The 27,282-nt window shown below is 36.8% G+C and overlaps 1 protein-coding gene across 1 annotated transcript; it reads left to right on the top strand.

Moving 5' to 3' along the window:
• Positions 1–6,763: 6,763 nt before the first annotated feature.
• On the top strand, positions 6,764–7,285 carry LOC149200987 (uncharacterized). The gene has a single exon (XM_089401152.1). It carries the CDS (start codon positions 6,764–6,766, stop codon positions 7,283–7,285), a length of 522 nt encoding a protein of 173 aa, XP_089257278.1.
• The last annotated feature ends 19,997 nt before the right edge of the window (positions 7,286–27,282 follow it).

The raw sequence follows: 27,282 nt of genomic DNA, 5'->3' as shown, positions 1-27,282 counted from the left end.
GCAGAAGCCATGCTTCTTTCAAGTCAAATGCCTAGTGCTACAATTCTCAGGGTACTTCAGGACTTGAGCTCTCTTGCTTCCTCACTTAACAAGGCAAAGGATTATTAGTTACTACCTTATAGAGATCATGATGAAAGTGTTATTATAATCAGGAGTCTTAAATTAGCCGCTGAACTTCTATGGTAACAACTGGGTCTCTGCATCAGTAAGACAAAAAAACTGGTCATCTTCATTGTCTATTGTACCTGTGTCTTCTGGTGCTAATGGAGGTTTACTCCCTTTACCACCAGGAACACAGAAGATCTTTCCATATATTGACGTATTTTTGTAATATGTGAAAAGTTGCAACCTCATCAAATGACACCTACACAGCTAGAATACACCAGCGCTACCTCTAGTGAGATAAAATCAGCTGCAAGTTCATCTGATTCCTTAGTGCTCAAGATCCTGGCCCATTGATTACACATAATCGAAGGGAATATCCTTCACTTTGACAAGTGAAACAACCAGTAAAATCAAGGCAGCAATATCAAGATGAGTCCACACATGCTATATTATTAGATTCACATGGTAAACTGATATCTTGTTTCCTGTTCAAATTGCTGGGGCTACCTTTAGATTCTTTCTTTTTTATTGTACAGAATTTAAACTAAACACATACCCAACCCATTTCCTTGTAAGCATTACTAAGCATAGGATGATAATATGGGGCATTTTCCTGGATCGGATTCCAGCTTAGATATTGCCTCTGCTTTTGGGCATATGGAAAGTTAAATGCATTCTAGGGGAATTTGATTTCTTGTTTCTTTGTGTCAAGATATCTACAAATGTCCTTGCTGACACTGTGACATCAATGTAAGAGAAGTCCTTATAATGAAATGGGTATTGATCCTAGGAGTTCATTCGTGTGCAATCTCACACTTTCAAAGCTTGCATATGTGCTAGAAATCATTGACAAGTACCTAGATTAGGAAGAAAACTCAAAGTTGCTATGTAGCGACCTAACCCAATTCCAATTGAAGAGGTACAAAACTTAATCAATAATAGCACTTGAAGGGTTATGCTGCTACTGAGCTCCATTCCATAGAAACAGAGATCTCAACGAGTTAAAACTCAATCCATGGACCATTGAAGAGTTAGATCCAGCATTCAGTATTGCAATGAGAATATATTAAATACACCAATCTTATCTATGCATTCATAAGCAACATCTGGCAAACACCTTTGGCATCTAGCCCTTAGTTTTTACTAGAGATGCATGAAGCATCATGATATAAACATAATGCAATCTTTTGGGAAGTCCATTCAAATGTGGAATCCAAGTTAAGCATTGATATTAGACCTTGCATGCAGATTTCATGGATTGCTGTAGTAGTGACATAAAAATGGACTAGTTCAGTTATATCATATATGTCAAAGATAGTTTAACTCAGAGTATGAAACTGCGATCTAATCTATAAACCTGACTAAATGGTCCAAACCTGAAACTATGACCCTTCTTTGCAAATTGCATGTGCTACCAATTAACCATACTTGAAAGGTTTTAAATTCAATACGAGAGTAATCTTATGGAGTAGCTGTTGTGTTTGGAAAGTCACCACAGAACAAAAGCCAGTGGGTTAATCTCCTGAAATAAGGTGTTAACATAGTATTCCGAGAGGCACATTTTGCATCAGGAGGTTTGGAAAGTCACCATAGAACAAAGGCCAGTGGGTTAATCTCCTGAAACAAGGTGTTAACATAGTCTTCCAAGAGGCACATTCTGCATCAGGAGGTTTGGAAAGTAACCACAAAACAAAGGCCAGTGGGTTAATCTCCTGAAATAAGGTGTTAACATAGTCTTCTAAGAGGCACATTTTGCATCAGGAGAAACCCTAGACTGATCTCTTTTTATGAGGAAGCAAAAACATGACAAATGTTTGGTTAGGTAGGAATACAACTTGTCAATTTGGCCTAGCTTGAGTGATTAAAAGAGAAGGTTGTTAGGCTCTCTACCATTTCATGGATTGATATAGTGATGAGACAAAAGAGGCTCCCCCTTGAGAATTAACTAGGTCATTCATAACAGTTGTGGTGTTGGTGCCTTAACTTAGCCAGAAAATCCCAAAACTCTATTGATGCACAAAATTTATTACTGAATTGACCTCAGAATATGCCATAGTCACTGAATATGACATGCATGTCTGTACCGAGGAGGCCCTAAACATTTGAACAATGGAACCTTACATTGGTATCGTCAACCTACATGGGGAGAAACAAAAGATTTTAATAAGATGCCAGAAAAACCTGGACACTATTGTGTGAGATTATTTCTTGGTAACTGCAGATTGCACAACGATGTTTGTTGTTGAGCCAGCGAGAAGTGATCCCTTCAGGTGGATCTTACCAATAAAATATACGTAGCGGTCTCTGATTTCCGGGGTCTGTGAACCACATAGACATAAACCAAATGAAAAATAAATAAATTTACAACAACAAAAAATCATAGGTCTAACCAGAATATATATATATATATATATATATATATATATATATATATATATATATATATATATATATATATATATATATATATACACACACACGTCCCATTTCAATGGTGTACATGCCCAAAACTCATGTCCGTCTGTCCCAGTGTTAGTGTCATGTGTGACTTAGATTGAGCATAAACAAATATATGTGAGAAAGCAAAAGCATTTACTATGGAAGCCAAGTTAAGCATTGATATTAGGCCTTGCATGCACATTTCATGGATTGCTGTAGTAGTGACATAAAAATGGACTAGGTCAGTTATATCACATATGTCAAAAGATAGTCTAACTTGAAGTATGAAACTGCCATCTAAGCTTTAAACTTGACTAAATGTTTCAAACCTGAAACTGTGACCCTTCCTTGCAAGTTGCACGTGCTAACCAATTAATCATAGTTAAAAGGTTTTAGATTCAATACATGAGTAATCTTATGGAGGAGCTATTGGGTTTGGAAAGTCACCACAGAACAAAGGCCAGTGGGTTAATCTCCTGAAACAAGGTGTTAACATAGTCTTCTGAGAGACACATTTTGCATCAGGAGAAACCCTAGACTGATCTCTTTTTATGAGGAAGCAAAACATGACAAATGTTTGGTTAGGTAGGAATACAACTTGTCAATTTGGTCTAGCTTGAGTGATTAAAAGAGAAGGTTGTTAGGCTCTCCACCATTTCATGGATTGATATGGTGATGAGACAAAAGAGGCTCCCCCTTGAGACTTGACTAGGTCATTCATAATAGTTGTGGTGTTGGTGCCTTAGCTTAGCCAGAAAATGCCAAAACTCTATTGATGCACAAAATTTATTACTGAATCGACCTTAGAGTATGCCATAGTCACTGAATATGACATGCATGGCTGCACCAAGGAGGCCCTAAACTTTTGAACAATGGAACCTTACATTGGTATGGTCAACCTACATGGGGAGAAATAAAAGATTTTAATAAGATGTCAGCAAAACCTGGACACTATTTTGTGAGATTATTGCTTGGTACCTGCAGATTGCATAACGACCTTTGTGGTTGAGCCAGCAAGAAGTGATCCCTTCAGGTGTATCATCCTAGTACAAATATTCTGTGGACGTAGCGGTCACCAATCTTTGGGGTCTGTGAACCACATAGACATAAACCAAATGAAAAATAAATAAATAAATAAAAACAAAAAACTTCATAGGTCTAACCAACAAATATATATATATATATATACGTCCCATTTCAATGGTCTACATGCCCAAAACTCATGTTCGTCTGTCCCAGTGTCAGTGTCATGTGTGACTTAGATTGAGCATAAACAAATACATGTGAGAAAGCAAAAGCACAACTACTAATTGCAGAGGAAATACAGGGGACATAAAAAAAAGGTACAAAAATTTATATTTTACTAATTAACTAATTCAATTGAATTACTTCTTGTGCCCCACAATGATTGATTGAGACACTTAGTATTTGGGAATCTTTGTATATTATTCCTAAAATTGCATTGGTTCATTTTATTGCAGTAGTGATAGTTTATTGGTTGGCTAGGGCACAATGATTGGTGTTATTTTCTAAAATTCAGTCATAAGTTGATGTTTTTCAATATTCCGTGTCACCCGATTCAAAAAATTGAGATGAATGCTTCTCATGGAGCGTTGGGTCCCACTCTTTAGGTGATAAGAATTTATTCTTATGTAAGCAATTCTCTACTTGTAAGGCTACGTGGGCTAGAAAGATAGCAAGAAAGTTTCATACCATCATATTTGTCATTTACTGTCGTTACCTTGACATCTTCTCATCCTTCCTGATAAATATGATGACATCATCTTCCCATCCTTGCTGTAAACATTATAATATCATCTTCTTATCCTTGCTAGAATTTACTTTGCCCAACTTGAGGTGTATTTTTTCAATGGCTTGTTTTTCTAGTTTATTTCAAAATTTTGGAGACTTTCTTCATCCATTTCAAACAATTCTAAAATATCCAGTTAATTCCTCTCAATGATATAAAAAATCGAAACAATCATTGAACTGACCGACAAGTAGAAATCAAAACTAAACAAAAACCCAAAACAGAATTGGGCCACAAAACCAGTCAACCAAAAAATAGATAAAATATTCAACTTTTGGAAAAATTACAAAATCATGTGCATCCATATGAATCCAAGCCATCATACACAAATATGAAAAGTTTTTCATGTATGTAGCAAGCAAGGGTGCATATAACCAAAATAGCGCCAAGTACAATCCATATCCGAACCAAAATACATCAACAAAGATGTTCTCAAACTCTCCAAATCAACCCAAGATACTCAGCTCAAAATTTCCAATTGCTGCAATGAATTGTGAGTCAAATGGAGGGTGGGGAGCTCTTTAAATAGCATTAGGGTGGGCCTCAGGGTAGGTTTTCATGTTCAACCTTTTAATATTTTATCAATTTTTTTTTAAATATTCAAGTCATCCCCATCACCAGCTATATGGCTTTGACAGAATGGAGTTGGACGGTTCTGTACAGAACCAGTCAGTTTTGACATTTATCACCAATTCCAGTATGGAACCAGCCATTTCCAGTGTGGAACATTCAATAGAACCAGTACAGACCCCTAACCGATTGGTTCAGGCTGGTTTAACCAAAAATAATCTAGTTCTGATAACATTGATTTCTCTGGCTAATGATTTTGTGTCTGGCTTCTGTCAGCATAACTTAGAACTTTTCATTTCCAAACTTTCAATACTAGGTCTAAGAATTTAGAAAAAGACTTTTTTACTGTTTGTAAGATTGAAATAGTCCATGCATCTAAATCCATGCACATGTGCATGGAGAAATTGAAACTACAGTTTTAAGTTTGTAGGACATTTCAACTAGAAATTCATGTCGCAAGGGTGTTGTTATAGGTTTAAAGATTTCAAAAAAGATAAAAGTTATGTTACATAATCATAGCTTTGGTTTAGAGCACCTGAAACAATCACAAACTGTTTTATGATAGTTTTGCGGCATTTGGGGGTGCTCACGGTTAGAGTACTCGCTCTGCAGGGGTTTTTTCTTTCCACAGTTTGCGGCTTGAGTGACATTGGTTACACTTGAAGGGGGTAGTTTACAAACCACTATTTTTTGGTTTACCTCCTGTCTTCATACTCTAACTACAGTTTCCACATTGCAACCAAGGGTGGACTTCTGAGGTCACGAGTTTTCTGCTGAAAGCTTACGGGACTGTGGATCAGTCTGGCAGGAGCATTAAAATAAACCCTTGTCTTTTTTGTGTCAAAGCAAAATCCGTTTTTTGCAAGAGGGTTTGAAGCAGAGCACAAGGGCGTTTTGCCAAGAACGGCGGTCTTGGGCAAGTGTAACCCCAACAGGAAGACGCGGCGGAACAACGCACTGTTTTCTTGGGAAGCTGGCTCCTGGATGGATGAACAACTACTTGACTACACTTCTGACTCCCTTGCTTCTGAGGATATTTGGGTCAATTTCTCCCGACCGGCTCCAACTTTGACTACGCCGGTGATAGCCAGTTTACCGGTCACAGGGGTTGAGGCAGTTATAACTCAAATGGAAGATATGGCGGTCTCTCTGCAGACCCTAGAATCGACTCCACCCCAGACAGTTACGGAAGGAATATTCATCCCGAAAGAAGGCCCAGAGTTACCCTTCCTACCCATTCCTTCCCCGTTGGACCTGAACATATGGTCGCAGGCCTTCCCGGCAGCAACAATTACCCAAGGTGGTGCGAGTGTTTCAGGAGAAGGACCGAGTAACTTGGGTCAAACAACACAAGGATTGTTGCCTGAACAAGTAGGAATCCTCAGGACTGCCCCCTTCTATATAGCATTCCAACCAGTCGGCTCAGCCCCTCCTTTAGGCTGCTTCATTGGCATTCCCGAACTGGACCACGCTTCGGAAGGAAATCGTTCTGATTCATAAGACATTGGCCTTGAGGAAGGAGAGCAAGCAACTAAAGCACGGCCAAAACATCCAAAAAAATCAAGGAGTTCAAAAATCAGAGAAAGGGACAGGCGGTTAATCTTCGGAGAAGGAATCTCTATGGCTCAAGCGGCCCTCACGGAGAGCATGGTGTTAGTTGGAAGGGTGAGAGGCCGAAATTACTCCCCGATACGCCTTCGAAGGTGGATAGCGGAAATTTGGGGGAATCTCCTCATACAGCTCCCAGGTATCCTCTCGCTTTCCAGGGGCTGGTTTGCTCTGATTTTCGCTCATCTAGACTAGGTAGACTGGGTCCTCACGCGGTACTGGCACATCGAGATGACACCAGTGCTATTGAAGCGATGGTTGCCAATGTTTGACCCAGAAAAGGAAAATCATGGAGCGGGGCCAATCTGGGTCCGATTGCCTGCTCTCCCGTTACAATTTTGGGGGGAAGAAATCTTCAAGGTAATAGGAGATGATTTGGGTGTCTATCTAGATCATGATAGAACCTACCAAGACACAAGATGCCTAGCATTGGCACGTATTCTAGTGCATCTAGATACCAGAGAAGGTCTGGTAGAGAGCTACCTGTTTCAGATGGGTGACATCACTCGGAGGCAAATTCTAGATTACGAAGGCATTCCCTTCTGTTGCCGCAAATGTCATGAAGTGGGGCATTTATACAAAGACTGTCCAAGAATTTCAAGGAAGAATCAGATCCCAGCCAAATTGTTGGTCTCAGCCTCCACTCAAACTCTGGATTCAGATTTCGATTCTCAATTGGACCTCCAAGAAAGTACTCCGCCCTCTAGTCTGACTCCGCCCTCTAGTCTGATCAATTTGCCAAACAGAGGCTAGTGTCTGTCTGATAACTCATAGGGTCAAGCAAGGTCTCATTAAATGGATTCGTCTGCACAAACCATACCCAATGATGCTTGTGAATGTGCTAAAACTCAAGTTCTTGAATAAGAGTCAATTAATAATGTGCTATGGATTACTTAGGAATTTTCTACAAGGCCCTAAGCTCTAAACATTCAGTGAGCTAAAACCTATTGCTACAGGTAGAGCTCACAGGACATGCCAAATTGACTTAAAGGTAGAGCTCACAGAAGATGCCAGATTGACATAAATTACAAGGGCGGGCTTGTGTCAAGTCAAGCCAAATTTTCAAATTCCTAGGCATTTCTTTCTCTTTTCAAGCAACATTTGAGGAACAATGGGACATGCTTATCCAAATACGGGAAAAGAATTTTGGTAAATGGATTTATAAGCCCAAGACTTTAGCAGCATGATTTCAAATCTGCACTAAAAGTTGGCTCCCATGCACGTTATTATTTATTGTATGTGCCCTTGGTTGCTTCTTTGTGCCAACTTTGATGGGGGGATGGTCTTCAACTTTTCATAGATTCAGGAACCTTTATTACACATGGAAGGAATGGAGTGGCTTGGGTATCCGCAGAACTCACACTCCAACTCATCCCTCTATGCTAAGTGGATTGTTTTTGCTCTGGAAGGAAAGGAAGGAAATTGCATTCACATAGTAAAAATTTCTATTGGGGACTGAACCTTCAATCATTTATCAATGAGCATTACCCCAGAAAATTTTAAGATTAAATGTACCTTTCTGGTCCATAGCATATGGAAAAATTGGAAGGTTATAAAGCCAAAACCTCCATATAATCCACCTTGGCATCCCCACAATAAATAATTTTTGATAAATGGCTTGAGCCGTGAAAACATATATTCTAGTTGTACCAATTCCCCAACTCTGCTTGGCAATAGGTATTGACCTACTATAGTCACTTACTTCACATTTCCATCCCGTGAAAGGAATCCCTTCCTTGGAGATTAATTACAATAAACTGTGGACTTCCACTCAACTTGGCAGCTTATGTGAAATGAAAACTTTTTATTCATTTAGAAAAACAGGAAATAATATATTGTTTAATCAAACTCTGGTCATTAGTGACTTTTGTTGGGTTGCATATCATTGTCTATACCTAGAATCACCATAGGTGGCCTCATCCTCTAGACCAGCCTCCAAATGATAAGCTAAACAAAGTCCATCGATAATTTCTAAGGGTGAGAAGCAACAAGAAAATAACCACTGACAAGTTAGTGCCCCAAAGACTGAGCCAAAAAACAATCCATCAAGAAGCCACCAACATAATGACAAAAGGATGAAATTCCCACATCGGGATCTGATACAAACTGTTATGATGTACTAATGATCAGGGCCTTTAATTTTGGACTTTCCTTGATTTTGGTTTTGGCATGTCATATGGCACTTTACTAGCTAGGCGTATTAAGGTCAAGGTTTGAGACTTTATATGGTTTTCTTCCAAACCAATTTTGTAGCCCTTAGTAGCACCATTTTTCGATTGAAACACACCATGTATGTATTGTCATCATTAATAATAAAAAGAAGCATTACCCACCAAAAACAAAAACAAAAACAAAAAGAGGTCTCAAGCTTCCATTCCTAAACTTGAACTCAACCTTTTACCAAATAAACACAAGTCTTCAGTAACACATAGAATAATTAACAGGTCCAAAAGGGTTCCTTCGCTTGGGGAGAAAACAAATCAAATAAAACAAAAACAAAAAGAGGTCTCAAGCTTCCATTCCTAAACTTGAACTCACCTTTTTACCAAATAAACACAAGTCTTCAATAACACATAGAATAATTAACAGGTCCAAAAGGGTTCCTTTGCTTGGGGAGAAAACAAATCAAATAAAACAAAAACAAAAAGAGGTCTCAAGCTTCCATTCCTAAAATTGAACTCAACTTTTTACCAAATAAACACAAGTCTTCAATAACACATAGAATAATTAACAGGTCCAAAAGGGTTCCTTCGCCTGGGGAGAAAACAAATCAAATAAAAAAAATATCACCAAAAACTCGATCGAACTCAGGTAAAAGTCAAAGAGTGGTGTTAACTCCCAAAATTTTTGGAACTCAACAAAGATTTGGTTGCAAATAAAAAATGCTACAGAAGCAATAAGTTCCAATTGACTCAAGAGGCACTCAAAACAAGACATTTTCACACCAAAATGTGAGTACTAGAAAATAAACTTCATCAATTTTTGCAGAAGTTGCACTGGGAAAGCAGTAGCCTCAGTCAATCCCTACTACTACACAAATAATTGTCATGTTTTTTAGTTTTTAATGCAATCAAATCCAGTTAATTAATTTATTTTATCTTTCCATGCCAAAAATTCGCTCCACGACCCATTTCATTTTGGAATGTGATGCTTTCAGAAACATCAGGGACAATTATGGCAATATGTTCGCATCGGTCCCTTGGCATTGTCTTTTCAGCGAGGTGACTGTTAGAAGGTTGGGTCAGTTCATCATCAATTTGAATAAGAAAATGGTTGAATTACAAAAATCGAAAAGCATGGAGGTTGGTGATCCCATAGACTATTTTTAGTCTCATGGACGTTAAAATTTCATTCATTCATTCATTAAAACAATGAACCGTAATCAAATAAATTTAAAAATAACTCCATGACCATCCCCAACCAAAAAAAAAGATCCATCGCATGGACCCAATAATTAATGAAAATGATATCGTATCTCGGTCGCAGGCCTCAAAATTATATATTGACAGACAACATATAACATCAACATTATCATTGGTTTTTTATCTCACTATATTTTCCATCACATCACCGCTTGACACTGCGTGTCGTGCAATCGTTGTCGAAACATTATCTATAAACTGAAGGGAATATCATTTTCTATGGGTCATTTGGTGGAGAAGTAATCATCAATTCAGCGGTTCTACCAGACTTTACTAGTGGATTGTCGAACCTGCAAACTCTTTTATTTGTTTACCAAGATGGTCGCAGGAAGATGCCGCAGCAGCAGGCGGAAAGGATTTTCCCCATTAGAAAATAGTGAAGTTGCAACTAGTTGCTCTTCCTAGGACGAAGATAAAAATGAAAAAATATCCTAATCGGTCAAAGAATTTAAATTATCTGAGTTGCAACAATTGGTGAATGAAGTTGTCTAGTAGCACCCAAATTCAATTCAGAAGCTCAAGGTAACAGGAGATTGTTACGAACAACAAAATAAAGTAATGCAAAAGAAGGTAGATAGTGTGAGTTGTTTGCCTGAAATCCAAGTCTGGGAGTTTTGTTCCTGTCATGTCCCTTCCCTAAAGAATTTGTAATAGGTTTTGTCTCTCCACAATTTTGTACAAATTCTGTTAAGGAAAAGGACCTAAGCAATTTTGACTTAGGAACTTAGGAGAAATGAAGGCCAGATTAATTTGCTAGTGGAAGGTGGGGGCCACCCACATGGGAAAACGCATTGGGCAATTCGAATTGCCTTGGAGGGAAATTGTATGGATTTTGGAGGGACCCACATGGGGAAAAGGGGGGTCCACAAAGTCATTAGAAGGAAGAGTTCCTCACTTGGGGATTCATTCATTCTTGCATATTGAAAATCACTTGACTGTTTGCTCGAGTTGCTTAGCTGAGTCAACTGGTTGCTTAGCTAATAGCCACGAATCTCTCAAGCAGGAGATTCAACCTTACCTTCGGGAGACTACGAGTGCCATCCTAGGAAGGCATTTTCAGAGCACTTTGAGGAGCACCAGGGAGGATTCGTAGCCAGCACATTCAGCCACAAACCAGTAGTGCGTATTTTTGGGCCAGTAGAGAAGGGAACACGCAGTTGGGGACAAAGCTTTATTGGGTCAGCACTTGCCGGAGGAATGTGAAGAGTTGAGGGACTTTAGGAGGTCAGCACATGGGAGGAGTTTTGGAGCAGGTGAGTGCAACAATTGGGCAGTTCGAAACTCATCCTTGGAGGACAGCACAGAGGGCCAGACTGAGCAACACATGGGTCTTGAGGGAGAGAGCCATAGCACCGAAATTACAGTTGGGAAGGAAGGAAATTCACAAGGGGTCTCATTCCAATGATTTGGGGCATTTTTGGAGAGCTTTCCTAGCTTCATTCAGATAGGCCGAGTTTGCCAGCTTCGGCAGAGGGTGGACTCCTTGGGGATTGAATTTCAGAAGTCTGAACTAGGCCAAACCCTTCCTGGGTTTTGGTGGGTTTTTGCTGAGGATCCGGGAGCTGAAGTTTTATAATTTTCTAAGCACGGGAAGCAGTGATTCCAGCCTTTTTGTTCCAGCAGATAGTGCAAATAAGTTCTAAAGCAGCAGTTGGGCAACTCTCAGATCGACGTTTGCTCACCTGGGTTTTGTCATGCTTGTCCTTGGAGACAAGCCCAAGCCTAGGGGCACCATTCCATTCAATGTTGTATTTTCCCTTGATGATTTAATAAAATGGCTCAGCAATTCTCTATTTCCAGCGTTTTCATGGGTGTATGATGTTTATTTCGCATTTCTGATTGCTGGATTGTCTATTTGCTTTGGTATCACTTAATTTCCTAGTTAGAAACATTACAATTCCGCATCACTCCTTCCCCGAGAACTCGACCAGGCGCAATGTTGTACTAGCAGCAGATCCAATCCAATATCCTATAGTAGATCCTCGGGATGCAGAGGCAAAGTTCGATGAAAGAAATGGGAAAAAGGTAAATGAAATATCTTGATCCCGGGATCAAATCTCTCTTCCAAGATCTCTCCTTCAAATTGGGCTTTGAACAAACTCCTTTACATTACACAAAAGAACAATTATTGGATGATACAAATGACAAAACCTCCTTTCTATATATAGGAGTCTAAGGGGTCACAATATAATCAAAGTCGACATAACAATAATAATATAAGGGCACAAAAATAACAATAGTGGGCTTCTATGGGGCACAATAATAACAATATGGGGACAATAAGGGAACGACAATAACAGTAAGGGCCACAATGACAATAGTAATGGGGGAATCACTAGTGTTATAGGGACCTAACATTGTCTATATGGAAACACTGTATAATTTTGAATTTATTTATTGTAGATTTGTACATAGATGGATATTCCTTTCTTTGCATTTATCTTTTAGACTTCTTGCTTTCACCAATTGATTTAGAGATTATGGAGTCTCAAGTAGCACCAATCCCCTTGCTTCTATTGGATTGAATGACATGATTTCTCTTTTGAAATCCATAATATCTCATTCACATGCTTCCTATTTCTCCCATAAGACTTTAGCACACACTCCATGATCATGTTTGTGTCCCTCTTAATAACGCACTCCTTGGAAGGGGCCATAAAATCTTTTATTAGGACTAAACTTGGATGTCTCTTCTTTCTTGCCCTTTGATTCTTCATTCAATCATACCACCCATCAACTTGTTATTTTTCCATTTTTCTTATAATGACCTTTGTTGTTGGGAAGGTGCCTTTCAAGTATTTTGTCTTTGCATATAGATACACATAAAGTATCATTATTTTAATCTAATGGACGTGGTTGTTAAAATCACCAATATTTAATTAAATATGCATTGTTATACCTTTGCTCAAGTCAACTTCAATGCAAATTATAACACGTGTGTATACCCTTCCTTGCTTAGTTTGTATATTGTTGTAAATCCCAAATATATTTATGTTGGCTTTTGAAAGATCATCTCATCCCAAAATAAGTAGGGGGAGATTCAATATTCAAATCCAGAGTGGGGCTGACAAAATGGATATTGAAGATAGATTCAATTATAGAAACTATCTTTTGAAAAAAGGTTAGTTTTGCCCCAAAAAGAAAGTCCCTCCTTCGAGACCTTGCCACAACTTCCATAGTTGTGAAATTTTACAATAATAGAACCTCTAGAGTAGAGGTTTACCATATACTTAGAACTTAGGTTGGAATTGATTTGATTCTTGAACTCTTTAGATGATGACTAGAGATCATTAAATACATAGTTTGAAGTGTTTGCTTGTAGTTATTAATGAACTTTTTAACCATCCATAGATGAATACTTCCCTTGCACATGTACTTGATTTTGTCAATAATGAAAGAATCCTACTATGTTTTTGGTATATTCGACAAGACTACATCTTTAAAATAAGTAAGATTCAATTCTTAATGCTTTGCAATCCTGTAAGAGGGAGGGACAATCGAAGTCACGCAGGAGGAGGTATTCGCTTTGTTTAGTGAAACTCCACAGAGATAAAGCACTAAATGCAAGATTAACCCCTTGTTTATGTGATAATTAGGGAATATATATCTATTCTCTCAAAGATTAGTCTTATATATTCAAAAAGAATTTCTCATTTATTCTAAATAACCCTTAACACTGTTTATAGAATAATATCTCACCATTACAATCACAATAATCATTTTTCAAGGCAAAAACTACATCAAAACTTTTTGAATATGCAAGTAGATAATCTCCATAAATGAAGATGAAAACATATTTTGAGCATGTTTAAAGTGGATTAAAATATAATAATAAAAGACACAACAAAAATCTCGATACAATAATAGCTCGAATAAAATTATAAAATGAAATTAACATTAATAAATAATCAATTAATTATATAAAATCCTAATTTAATAATGAATAATTACTTAATTGATTTATGTAGAATCTTAATTTATATGAATTTTGTAGCTTAAAAAATTAAAATAAACCATTATTATCCCACACACTTAGGTTTAGGCTCATTCCTTTGTCTTCTTAAATTCTATCCATCTACGAAGCCTAGGACTCCCATAATACTTCAAAGAAAGCACTAACACATCAGCTAGGAAAAAGTGCATTATTGTTTCGTTCTATGTCCGGATGTGGCATCATTATTTTATTTGATGTGCTCAATTATTTTCCCAGTAAAAAAATTATTCAACTTAAATAATAAAATATATAATATTTTAAATTCTTTAAGTTCCACTTCAAAGAAAGCATTGACACATCAGCGAGAGAAGAGTGCATCATTGTTTTGGAGTAAGAGAAGGGTGCATTATTGTTTCAGAGTTATATGTCCGTCGCATCAATATTTTATTTGATGTGCCCAATTATTTTTCCAAAGTAAAACTATTATTCAGCTTAAATAATAAAATGTATAATATTTCAAATTCTATAAAATGTATAATATTTCAAATTCTTTGAAAATCTGTTTCACTGAAACACAAATATATGGTCGTCGATGACATGATCGGACGATAGATATTCTATCCCGCCTTTAAATTCAAATCCTCTTGGTAGTTTGGCGCCATTGCGTGTATCCCTCTCAACGAGCTCAGTAACTCGCATTTGAACAATCATGGTTTGCAATCGCATAAACATTGCCCCAGAATCGATCCACGAGCCACCAGATCTCTCTCTGCACGACTTCCAACAGTTCATCTGTGTTTCTTCGTGGTCAAAACGATTTAAGAAAAGGTATTTTTCTGCAAGAGTGCTAAAATTGCAAAGCGCCATTATTTTCTTGTCGCCGTCATGAATCCTCTACGCTTTGTCCTAATGAAATTATTTAGAGTTCTTGATTGGAAAAATTTGCCATATTTCGACTTTCTGGAAATATTTCATTAAATAAGCTACCGTATTATCTAAACTAAATCTGAAGAAAGAGGCCGTGCTCAAAACAATGTTTTAAGCAGCAAATTTCACAAGGGTTCTTTCTGGTTCAGTTATTCTGAGCTTTCAATGGAAAATTTTGACTCTATTTTGGCTTACAGGCAAGATTTCATAAACTAACGCTCTCTATAAATGGACTAGACAAGGTTGTGCTCAAAATTTTGTTTAAAAAACGACAGAGTTTGGGAAGAAGTTCTTTGAGTTAATGGATCAGCATTCATATGCATTTCGAGTGGTTTGATTGAATGATTTATGTCTCAGCTCCGCACATTTCAAAGTTTTGGAGAATGGGAATTGATAATTCTGGTATTTGATGGTGTTCTATTCAAATTACACAGAAGAAGATAGAAAGCTAGGGCTTTTAGAGGCTAAGCGTACACAATGCCACAATCTTTACAGGTTTTCGTGAGATTTTTAAGACAGGCAAATAGGATAGAAAATTAGGGATTTCACTAAGCCAAGAAAGCTAATGCTACATTATTTACAAATTTACTTCAGAGTTTTGAGACTGAACATTTTTGATGTTCAAGTGGTTCGTAGATATCTTCATGCGGTTTCTATTTGCATGGAACCAAGAATTTGATACCTCAACATGAAATACTATGCTCCGAAGGGTTTTCCCTTCCAGCTCATCTTTGTGTAATGGAATAGAATCGTTAATGCTCTTTAGTGTTTGGAGAAGTCAAAACTAATGGATCAGGAAGCAGGGGCTATTGGAACGGTTAGTAATTGAGGGAAACACTATCCTTCACAATATAACAACGTAGAGGAAAACTCATGGTACATTTTTGTAGTTTTGGTCAGATTAGGCCATCCAAGCACGCCGTTAGAGATTTCAGAGAGAAGCTCTTTGCTTTCTCTAGCACCGGCTGAAGGGGATAACTTTTGCCACATTCCGGGGTCATCTCTATTCATTATAGAAGGAGGTCTTGTAACATGCTCCAAACTGCCAGTTTCTCTCTTTGAAAGTTTGTATTGAAAACCAGTGCTGGGTCGAAGGTTTACTCATATGAAGGATGCAGAAAATGAGAGTCCTTTAGTGAGTCCATGAAAAAGGCTTGGCGAAGATTTGGGGCAAAATGATACCTACAACAGAGCCAACAAAGTTCCAAAATTAGAGCCAACCTCACCAATTAAAATCTGCAAACAACCTGGAATCCTATCTTTAGGACGAGATTGTTTGAAGCATCCCGAAAACTCAAGTATGTTATTACTATGCTACCTTTCTATAGACTGGAATTATTTCTTTTATTGTTGTAATATCCGTGATATAGTCCTGGTTCAAGCAATTGAAAGATAAACTAGATTTTTCTTCTAGTTGATTATGAGAATTTGTACTCAAGGTCATAAGAAAAAAAAAATCCAAAACTTTTTAGCTAGTGAAGCATAAGTTCCTGAAAGTTAAATAGTAACTATCTCTATCCAATTACCCACTGTGCAGGCAGACATATCACTGATTTTAGCAAGCCTTAGCATTTTCCTGTCTACCTGGATAAGGAAGCAAAATACAAATGAATAACTATCTTATCCCTGGTTGAACAGGACAGGTAAAAACCTTTGTTTCCTTAAATTAGTTTCATCTTTTACCCCTATAATAAGTTATTGTGTCAGGTTTTTGAACTCTTCCCTGACACACATGAAAGTCACATGCAGTTTGAACAATGGTATTGATAAATTATAAGAAATTTTTGTACAAGAACATTCTTATAGTCCTTGCCTCTCAATGCCAAGCAGATGTTGCAATGAGAATTTTTTCCAACCATCCAAAATAGTAAATACATAGCTCCTCCTTCTTCCTTAGTCTTATAGCTATTGCAATATGATTAACAGAGCAAAGATTTAACCGTGTCCTTAACAGATGATATACACTAAATCCTGCCATAGTCACTCTAGCTCTCCATTTTCCTATAAATTCATACCTCTCAATCCTTTCTTCTCCCTCACAAGCAATTATGTTCACTGTGTCTCAGTCAAGGCATTCTTTTTCAACATTCATACGATTTCTGCTATCCCTTTTAAGTGTAGCATCTAGCGACTCAAACACTGATGAGTAATAGTTTAATGCTTCCATGGACCGGGGGATGAAAGGTGTATTATTAGTGTTAACCTCTTGTTTTACTACTGTGACTACTTTAGGGTTGAGAGACTTCACCATCCTCAAAATCCGGTCACATGGGTTCTTTGCAGACACACTTTGATCGAGCATGTGATGCAGTTGGAATGCAAAGTTTACTACTAAAACCTCATATGGATTTATCTTAAGTATCCATGGTTGGACATCTGATTCCACATCCATATAGTGGCTTATCCTTATGTTGGGATCTGATTCCACATTAAGACTCCCCTCCTAATTATGTGTGTATGGACGAAGTGGTTTATAAGGCATTACATGTGCCCAAAGTTTTGCCAATCTGGAGGTTCTCGGTATGATGCGATAGCATCCTCCTTCACTCTGTTATTAACATCATCAATGGTTTTAGTGTTATGCCTTGTAAGCCCTCTTTGGTTTGTGTTTGGTTTGTGTTTGTTATTTACGGTGTCCATGATAATTACAGTTCTTAGGTCTTAGTCTTAGTCACTGTCTTAGGCTGATTTTATTTATTAAATTTTTCCGATCTGGAAGTTCTCGGTATGATGTGATGGCATCCTCACGCACTCTGTTATTAACATCATCAATGGTTTTAGTGTTATGCCTTGTAGGCCCTCTTTGGTTTGTGCATGTTATTTATGGTGTCCATGATAATTATAGTTCTTAGGTCTTACTCTTAGTCTGTCTTGGGCTGATTTTATTTATTAAGTTTGAAAGTCGATGAATATACAGACGAGCAATTGATAGGTTAAGTTTGTGAATATGAAAGAGTAATAGATATGTGTGTACCTGCAAGGCTGCATTAGTTTACATGCCATGTTTCACTGTATTTTTCTTGGAATGTTGTTGAATGTGAACATGCCTTAAATGGATAAATGAATGTGTATGTCCTGGGTGGATAAAGAAATGTTTGCCAAAATGTTGCATTTGTGGAAATAGCTCCCAGCGCTTGATAACAACTCTTAAAATTGGGGGGTTGTTTCTGTTAAGAACAAGATGAATATAATGGTTTCTGAAAGAGTTATGAGGTGATGAATTCTATGGAAAAGTTGATAGTCATTCAACCAACGATAGTTGAATAAATATTAATATAAATAATAGTAGAGAGGCGTGTTAATTTCCTTGACATTGTCTTGTCCTGAAAATGAATTGTTGATAGAAGGTTTGAAATAATGACCAGAAATGGATTTAATTGCAGATAATCCAGAAGAACTTGATACCCAAAACTATGGTGCCACAACGAACTACTATTGCAGCTGCGACTTACAACACTGGAAGTTATGAAAGCATGTGAATTTGTTACATAACCTACGACCATTGATATTTACAAGGGTCAATGAGAGAAGTGATGGAATCAAATCTCACCCAAAATATTGAAATAGCCTCCTCAAAAGTGCACCAGAGAGAGCAAAACCCAAGTACAATTGTGCTAAAAAGTTAAAAGTTAAAACATAGATGCAATAGTGTGGGAAAATTCCAACCACAAGATGAGACGAGACAAATGAGAGCTCGAGTTGAACTCGAATGAGGCATCCTCTCAAGAGGGGTTATTGGCCCACATAACAAAGGCACACACAACAAGAGGGTTATTGAGCCTACACAATGAGGGCATACAACACAAGAAGGTTATTGAACCTATATATCAAGTTTTCCTAGGTTGGAATTAACCACAAACCTAGTTTCAAATAAATCAAATTAAATATGGCCTTACCCATAATTACAGGTATGATACCTACAAATGATTTGGGGCCACACGTATAGATACACCAATAAATTTCAACCACAAACCTGTAAATTTCATTTTCCTTCACACCATGCATCTAATTTGTATTCTGTATGAGAATTAACAAAGGAATGATGCTCTTTTTCCTCTTTTCCGCTTTCCACAATATTTGCTGTTTTTTTTGGTGAGTTTTCCATGTTCTAAATCCCACTTTGTTCCCACGCACTCAAATTTTAGTTGCCTTGCTCTGCCACAATAATAATGCTTCAAATTCTTAGTTCTGGATTTGCTTATTCTTATTTCTAGATTTGCTTTAAACCGAATCTTTACCTGTAAACTGAGATGTAAACTTAGAGTTGTGTTTATAGATTCAGAAATAAAGTTGAGTTTTTGCAGAGTTCTCAAATGAGAGGCAAACGTTTTAGAATAAGCACAACCATACCCTTTATTTTCCTCCCTTCCTATGGATTATAATTGATAATCTAATATTTTTTAACTTCAGTTGATTCTCTGAAATTGATTCCCTTCCTCCATTTTCATTAAAATCATCATGTTATAAGGCAAAAGGGAATACCTTTATATGAAATTTTTCCAGCAAAGAGTCCAAAATTAAATTTTGGACAATTAAATTTTCATGCAACTAAGCAACATTGCTTTTTAACAATACTCTTGGTTCAACATTTTTTGACAATGGTCTTGGTTCAGTACTTTCTTACGAGCAGAGCCCTCTCCATTCCTTCAAGCAAGAGTGGTCTCCTTGGAAAAACAATAATTCTGACCATTTCAATTTTTTCATAATGTAATACCTTGTACCAGATATCTTTGGTTTATGCCTTCTAAAATCTTGGATACCTCATCAATTTTTCCCTTAGAGAAACATTGTTTTACAGAGTCAAAAAGTCAGTTTCACAACCTCTTCTAATTATTTTGTCTTCTAATTGTAATGATTTTTCCACTTCACTGGCCTGAAATAGAGCAGACATTACTTCTGTGTATACTTTAACATGTACAGAGAATTTACAATCTATCACTTCTTCTAGAACTTTTTATGCCTCAATTTTTTTTCCTACCTTCCCAAGGTGATGCATGCCATAGATAAAACTTGCATGACTTGGAACAACACGTTCCCTAAGAATTTGGTTCAGTATCTAGGCAGTGGCTTGAACTTTCTTTGATTTGCAGCAAGCTTTGATGAGTGAATAGCACAGAGCATATGTGGGTGAGAGACCCTTTCTAATCATTATCTCCAGTTGATTCACTGCCTCATCCACCATACCCAACTTGCATAGGCCTCCAATGAATGTCCTATAGCAAACTATATTAGGATTTAAATTTTTTCATCTCCATTAGATAGTTCCTTGCATGGTCCACTCTACCAGCGTTGCACAAAGCATTGATCAGTGCATTCAAATGGATTGTCCACTCCGAGAAAGGATTGTCCCTGATTTTAATATATAGTGTGACAGGCCGTATGTGACAGGCAGGTGGAAAACATTTCTCGCAATTGACTAAGCGATGTCTTGCGAGCCGGACTTGAGACGGAAACCCTCGTCAGAAGTATATGCTTGGCTTTTTTCCAAAAAGATGAAGAGTCAATGAGGTTTTGTGTAATCACTTCTGGTATTGTATTGGGTTCTCGTTAGAAGTGATAATTGGATTCTCATCGAGTGAGTTGTTCTGCTTTCTCGATTTGAGAGGGTTTGTTTGGAGGGAAAAACGAAAGAGGACATACAAGAATAGTGAGGGGAAAGATGCAGAGGAAGAGGATTGAGAACATCGCCAGCAGGCAGGCTACATTTTCCAAACGTAGGTGGATTGCTGAAGAAAGCTTACGAGCTCTCGGTGCTCTGCACTGCAGAAGTTGAACTTGTGATTTTCTCCCCAGCAGGAAAGCTCTATGAATTGTCTTTTAGTGCAAATCCTACTATTTTGATTCTAATAATCATGGCTATGCAAACCTCATGAGATTCTTACTAATAACCCCGGTGGTGCAAGCCCTAGTAAGATTCGTACTAGTAAGCTCGATGTTGAAAAACCTAGTGTAAAACCTCCATCAACAACATAATCAATACATGATGTCAAAAAAAATGGAGAAGCATCCAAGGTTCTTAAGCAATGATGTAATGAATGAGGTGGAGAAGCATCCAAAGTTATTGAGCGATGGTTAGCTATACGAGGAAACATGCAATGTCATCTTCCTCTCATTTTCATGGATATAACTTAATATAACTTTCTTATGTAGAAAACATGGCTTATCTTAGGCTTAACCATGCATATAAAATACCACCTATCATCTTCATTGAAAAAATAATGGTGTCTTTGTTCATAAATATCATTGATTAATCGTAGGAATGGCTATTATTCTCTATCAAACAAAATCAAGGACTAAGTAATGAAGATCTTGGTCGACAACAAAACTTATGATTATTAACTTCACATTAAAATTCACTTCATCTCTGCCACCTTCAAGGAAATCTTTGTTATCCATCACCATATTGATGTTGTGACTTGGTCCTTGAAAAACATTCAGCATGTCTGGTTCATGGAAACCTTCAAGTTAGACAGTATATGTCATGCTAACTTGCAAGAGATTGGTGTGAGGTACATTGAGGCTTGCAGGGCTTGCCCTGCAGTTTGCCCTCATGAAAGCATAGAAGTAGATTATAACCAGTTTCTTAAGAAACCATGAATCCTTTCTAGCCTTGACATCTCCGTGACCAACAAGATATACAACTCCTGATAATTTAGAACACTTCCATAGTTCCAAATGTACATCACAAGAAGGAAGCAGGTGGCAAAAACCATTTATCCAACCATTTTCCCCCACTTTCATCAAAACTGCAGAAAAATAAATCAACTCAATTGATCCAAATAGAACAGGAAATCCAATCGCAAGGAATATATTTTTTGCCCATATAAGAACCATGACAAGAGTCACTAGGCTTGTAGTCACCATAATCATCCCTACCTTTGCAATGCCATATGCATTTGATATCTCGACCGTGCTCTTAAAACAATCACATACCAAGACACACATTATCATTAGAACCCAGTTGATGACAAGAATGTAGATCTGACCCATGAACCGTCGGGATGTGTGAATTATTTTTAATCTGGGAAAGCATCCTAGGGCCATGGACATTTTAATAGATGAAATTGTTGCCGAGATCATTGCCTGGCTTGCAATCATGGCAACAACAGTAGCTATCACGAAGACTGGCCAGATAAAACCATCTAGAATTGAAGCATAGAATACCTTCTCCACCACAGAGGGATGCTTCATAAGATATGCAACTTGATCCATGTAAGCCAATAGTAGGCATGGGAATACTACACATGTGAAGGCTATTTGGATGGATCTTACTGAGAAGTGACCCAAATCAGCAAACATAGCTTCAACTCCTATTATGCATAACATGCAACCTCATAGGGACATCCATGCTTTGATAGTCTTCCTCTTGAACAAGTAATAGATATAAACAGGATTGAATGCCCTTAAAATTTTCATGTCATGTTAAATAATATTGTAAAGTCAAATAGAACCAATAGAGAAAAACCATATCATGAGTGCTGGAGAAAATGTCATGCCTACTTTGCTTGTACCAAACTGTTTTATGCTGAACAAGATCACCAGGAATATGATTGAGACAATGGCCACTGTGTCTTCCGTAAAGCTAGATATTTCATCTTGCAGGCCACTAACAACAGACATGACTGATATTGCAGGTGTAAGTATGCCATCCCCAATTACCATGGAAGTACCCATGAGAAACAAGAGTAGCAGTAGGGTCTTCAATTTTGTACTTCTCTAAAAGCTTTCTTTGATTCTTAATCATCTTTCCAGTTCCGGGGTGGGCAACTTGAACTTGAAACTGGAATTTTTTTCATCTGATGGTTGCTGGTTGGGGAGCAGATTGACCTTTGCATATATGCAAATCAAAGAGTACAAGGAAAATGTCCCCCCTTCACCATTTTCATTGGCTTTGAGCGTAATGAACACCTATTTAGCCAAAGGGATGAGGGCTATTGTGTACATCACTAAAGCTAATGCACCCAAAACATCTTCCTCTCCTTTGGTACAAGCTTGGATGAATACACTAGTGAAAACATACAAGGAGTTGGTACCCATATCTCCATAGACCACTCCAAGTGTTTGGAATGCCAAGCCGAGCGTCCGTCCTAATGAAAGGTCCTTATCATGGCCCTTATGAACACCAGGCACCTCCATGGCCTCCACATCAAAGGAATCCACTCACTTGGTCTTCAGAACGAGCCCACGCCTCATTTTGTGTCATGTTTGATCATCGTCAACAAACCACCTTGGGGATTACCCTTCCATTTCACTGCCATCAACCCACCTGGACTCTGATGACAACAAAGACATTGAGCCCTCACTGATCCCATCCCTGTCTTTCTCATCCCAGACATTGATATGATAATGGGGTTGACAATGACAAGAATGATACACAAAAGAGAAATCAATAAAAACTTAGGAGAATCCCCACAACTGTTTATAAAAAAAGTACAAGTTTATCATCCAGAGAAGCAATTTCTGCATTCAAAGACCATAATCCTCAATCTCATAATTTTATCATCCATAGAAACAACTCCTGCATTCAAATCCCATAATCTAGAAAAAGAAAGAGCTTAATCTCTTCGACCCACATCATAACATCGCATCCCACATCCAGATTTCCATTGAAATCTTGAAAATCCTCATACCCAAATGATTTTTTTCCAGTGACTTCTATGAATACATTACCATCCTTCGATCAGAGCATTTTTCTTATCTCATCAGAGAAATTCTCCTAGGTCACGTTAATTCCAATAAAATTATACAGAGCGATAACTCGTAGTTATGAAACAAAATTGACACACTAGAATCTCAGCTGAAGCAATATATGTTATAAAGATGATAAGCTCGTGGAAGATGTTCATTGTAGTTTTGTTGGATTATTGAATATTAAATCATAGATAGTTTAAATTGATTTAGGTGATAATGGCTTCATCATAGACCGTGTTAAAACATTAATTCTAAATCATAGATAAAATTTTAACCTTTTTTATATAGCATTAATTGTGTAACAATTTACAGTGTTAATTGTTTATTTACTTATAAATTAATAAAATATAAATTATTTATAAATTAATAAAATATAAGTGATGGCTTTAGGTACCAGGAAATATCTGCAAATAAATTAGCTCCTCTACGAGTATGTTAATTTTTTAAGTTAGATTACAAATATAAAATTTAAAAGTATATAATATTTGTTTTATGAATTTTTCTTACTAATTTTTTTTTTTTTTAAAGTTAAATTACAAATACAAAATTTAAAAGTATATAATATTTGTTTTATGATCCTTTTTACAAATTTTGTTTTTGTTTTTTCTTGTTTTTTTAATTCTCTACATTCGGTTATTTTTCTGTGTTCTCTCCATGTGATTCTTTCTCACTAGTGAACAATCATGGTATTAAAAACTCAATGATGGGATAATGTGTTTATCATATCTCAAACTATTCCCTCGCCGTAAACACTCTTAAATGACCATTTTCATGGTATTAAAAACTCACAATGATGGGACACTGTGTGCAACCGTATCGCAAACTATTCCCCCACTCTTTAGATGTAAACACTCTTAAAATTATCATTTTCAAATTGCCTATAAATATGAATTTTTTATTACTATATGAATAAACCATTAAAATGTTATGAATAAGATATATGAAATAAAAATTCTTAATTTCTTTTTTATTATTATGTAAAGCCAAATTATGTTGAATTGTCAAAATTTAGACTTTAAAATTGTTAATATTCTTTTATTATATAAAGCTAACCTCTCCTAACCCAAAACATCACTTAAATCAATCTCTTATATCATAAAATATTCTAAAAAGTGAGATTTTATTTTCTTTTCAACTTTAGTATTTTGTCAAATATTAAGAAATGTGAAACATAATATATATGTTAAAGAAGAAACATATTATATATCTTCAAGGAGAAACATATAATGGTAATGCAAAGTTTTAAAAGGTATGCGATCCTTGGGCTTATTGGAGAGTATATAAAAAATTTCACACCTTTTTAAAACATGTTAAAGATTTTTAATAAATATAAAATTTCCAAAATGATGCTAGTTACGTGTGATTCTTTTTTCATTGTTTGTGACTATGAAAAATGAAACTCAATGTTTTTTCATTAGTGCACACATATTTCATTATATAATTGCATACGGAAAAATCATTCCAGAGCCGATAACAATAAAAGTGAAGAATTTATGGTCCAACATTATATTTAAGGGACATGTTTAAAGATGACGTTTGAATTTTGTTTTGCATTTTAAGACATTTGGAGGAAATATTAGGAAGGACTTTGAGAAAGGATTGTCCTTGATTTTCGAAAATGGAGTTGTTCCTTTCCAGCCATATGCCCCAAGTGACCATCAAAGGGAGAGCTCATATGTTTTTTGGATGTTTTCTTTATAGCCATTTTTTTACACATATCCATAGAGTCCCCATGCCATTGATGTGAGTTACCAATATACTTCTGAATTTCAAGCCATACTCTGATAGTGAAGGGGAAATTTATGAAGAGATGCGGGATGTCCTCAAGCAAAGTGGGCATCTACTGGGCATAAAGAAAAACCTTTTTTGTAAGATATCCCATGTTGGCACTTCATTTTTAAGGAGAAACCACATGAATAATTTAGTTTTAGGCAAATAGTTTTGATTCTAGATCTTTTTAACCCACCAGGGAGGAGGGTAAGCCTGAGGTTGATGGGCTAAAGACAAATAACCAAACTTGGGATTGCAGCTACTCGAGGGGGTGTTTGAACAGACTAGAGTGTCTTTAGAATTTGAGAGAGATACCATATTATGACTAAGAGTTTCAATATATTTGTTCCATTCTTCAGTTAGAGCCCCTTCCAATAGTAGGTCAACAAATTTCCTCCAAGCTAGGCAACCCATCACACCCATATGATCAGAGGCCTAATTTAAGAAGAAGATTCTTTGAGTGTGAAGGAGCTTGGATCAATTGATCTGAGAGTATATGAGAATCCCCACAACCTATTAAGGGATCTTTCCCTACAAGAAGTTTTGTACCATCTCCAATTCGCCATCTGAGACCTTGTAGTATGACTGAAGCGTAATTTTTAAGAGCTTTCCAAACCAATGATCCAGAGGGTGGAAATCACTTGGGAGTATGAATCCAATCCATTGTTGAACAGGGGCAAATATATTTGTTTGCTATGACTTGCGGCCACAACCTCGTAACTTGAAGCAATTTCCAGACACCTTTTTTAGCAAGAGCCTTAGAGAACCAAATGATATTTTTTAAGCCTCATCGTCCCATTTGCTTGGGAATGGCTATGGAAGACCATGCTGTAAGTGAAAATGGGTGACGATCTTGTTCCCCTACCCACAAGTATCTTAGATAGATTTGTTTAATTTTGTGTATTATTTCCAGAGGAACACAAGCAAGCAATGACCAATAAACAAGAATTGCTTCTATTACCGCTTTGCAGAGTATCAACCGACCTGCTCTGGAGAGCTACTTGTTGCACCAATGCCTAATTCAAAATTCTATTTTGCCAACAAAAACATTGCAGGGTAAAACAAATCTAGCGCACGATAGATTTGTTTTTAGCACAAACAAAAGCATTAAAGGGTAAAACAAATCTAATGCCCGCTAGATTTGTTTCTAGCACAAACAAAAACATTGACGAGTAAAACAAATCTAGTGCACACTAGATTCGTTTCTAGCATAAATACAAGCATTACAAGGTAAAACAAATCTAGCGTATGCTAGATTTGTTTTTAGAATAATCACAAGCATTGCAGGGTAAAAAAAATCTAATGTGGGTTAGATTTGTTTATAGAACAAACAAAAACATTGTAGGGTAAAATAAATCTAGTGTCCACTAGATTTGTTTCTAGCACAAACACAAACACTGCGCTAGATTTGTTTCCAACATAGACCTGGTTATTGTAAGGTAAAACAACTCTAGTGTAGGGAAAAATAGAAACAAAAGCATTGTTAGGTAAAACAAAAGCACAAACAAAACATTGCATGGTAAAACAAATCCAACACGCATTAGATTTGTTTCTAGCACAAACAAAAGCATTGTAGGGTAAAACAAATCTAGCGCACGCTATATTTGCTTCTATCACAAACACAAGGATCGTAAGGTAAAATGAATCTAGTGTAAGGCAAATGCAAAAGAATTGCAGGGTAAAACAAAAGCACATATACAAGCATTGAAGGGTAAAACAAATTTAGTGTGTGATAGATTTGTTTCTAGCACAAACACCAATATTGCAAAGCAAAACAAATCCAACATGCGCTAAATTTCCTTTTAGCATAAACACATGTATTGCAAAGTAAAACAAATCAAGCGTGCCACTAGATTTTCTTTTCGCACAAACACAAGAACAATGCATGCGTTAGATTCATTAAACCTTGGATTTTGCTTTTGTTTCTACTAGAAGGAAATCTAACATGCACCAAATTAGTTTTACATTGCAATGTTGCTATTAACAACATGCTTGTGTCTGTGCTA

This window comes from Pinus tabuliformis, chromosome 2_1 (assembly GCF_031772625.1).
Source record: "Pinus tabuliformis cultivar Carrire ecotype Pingquan chromosome 2_1, CPIR1, whole genome shotgun sequence".
NCBI classification, from domain to species: domain Eukaryota; kingdom Viridiplantae; phylum Streptophyta; class Pinopsida; order Pinales; family Pinaceae; genus Pinus; species Pinus tabuliformis.
The sequence above is the reverse complement of the archived record's forward strand: the minus strand, read 5'-3'. Positions and strand labels throughout refer to the sequence as shown.

What these genes read in the sequence shown, in the direction of transcription:
- LOC149200987 (XM_089401152.1), top strand. Translation starts at nt 6,764, where the DNA reads ATGACACCAGTGCTATTGAAGCGATGGTTGCCAATGTTTGACCCAGAA.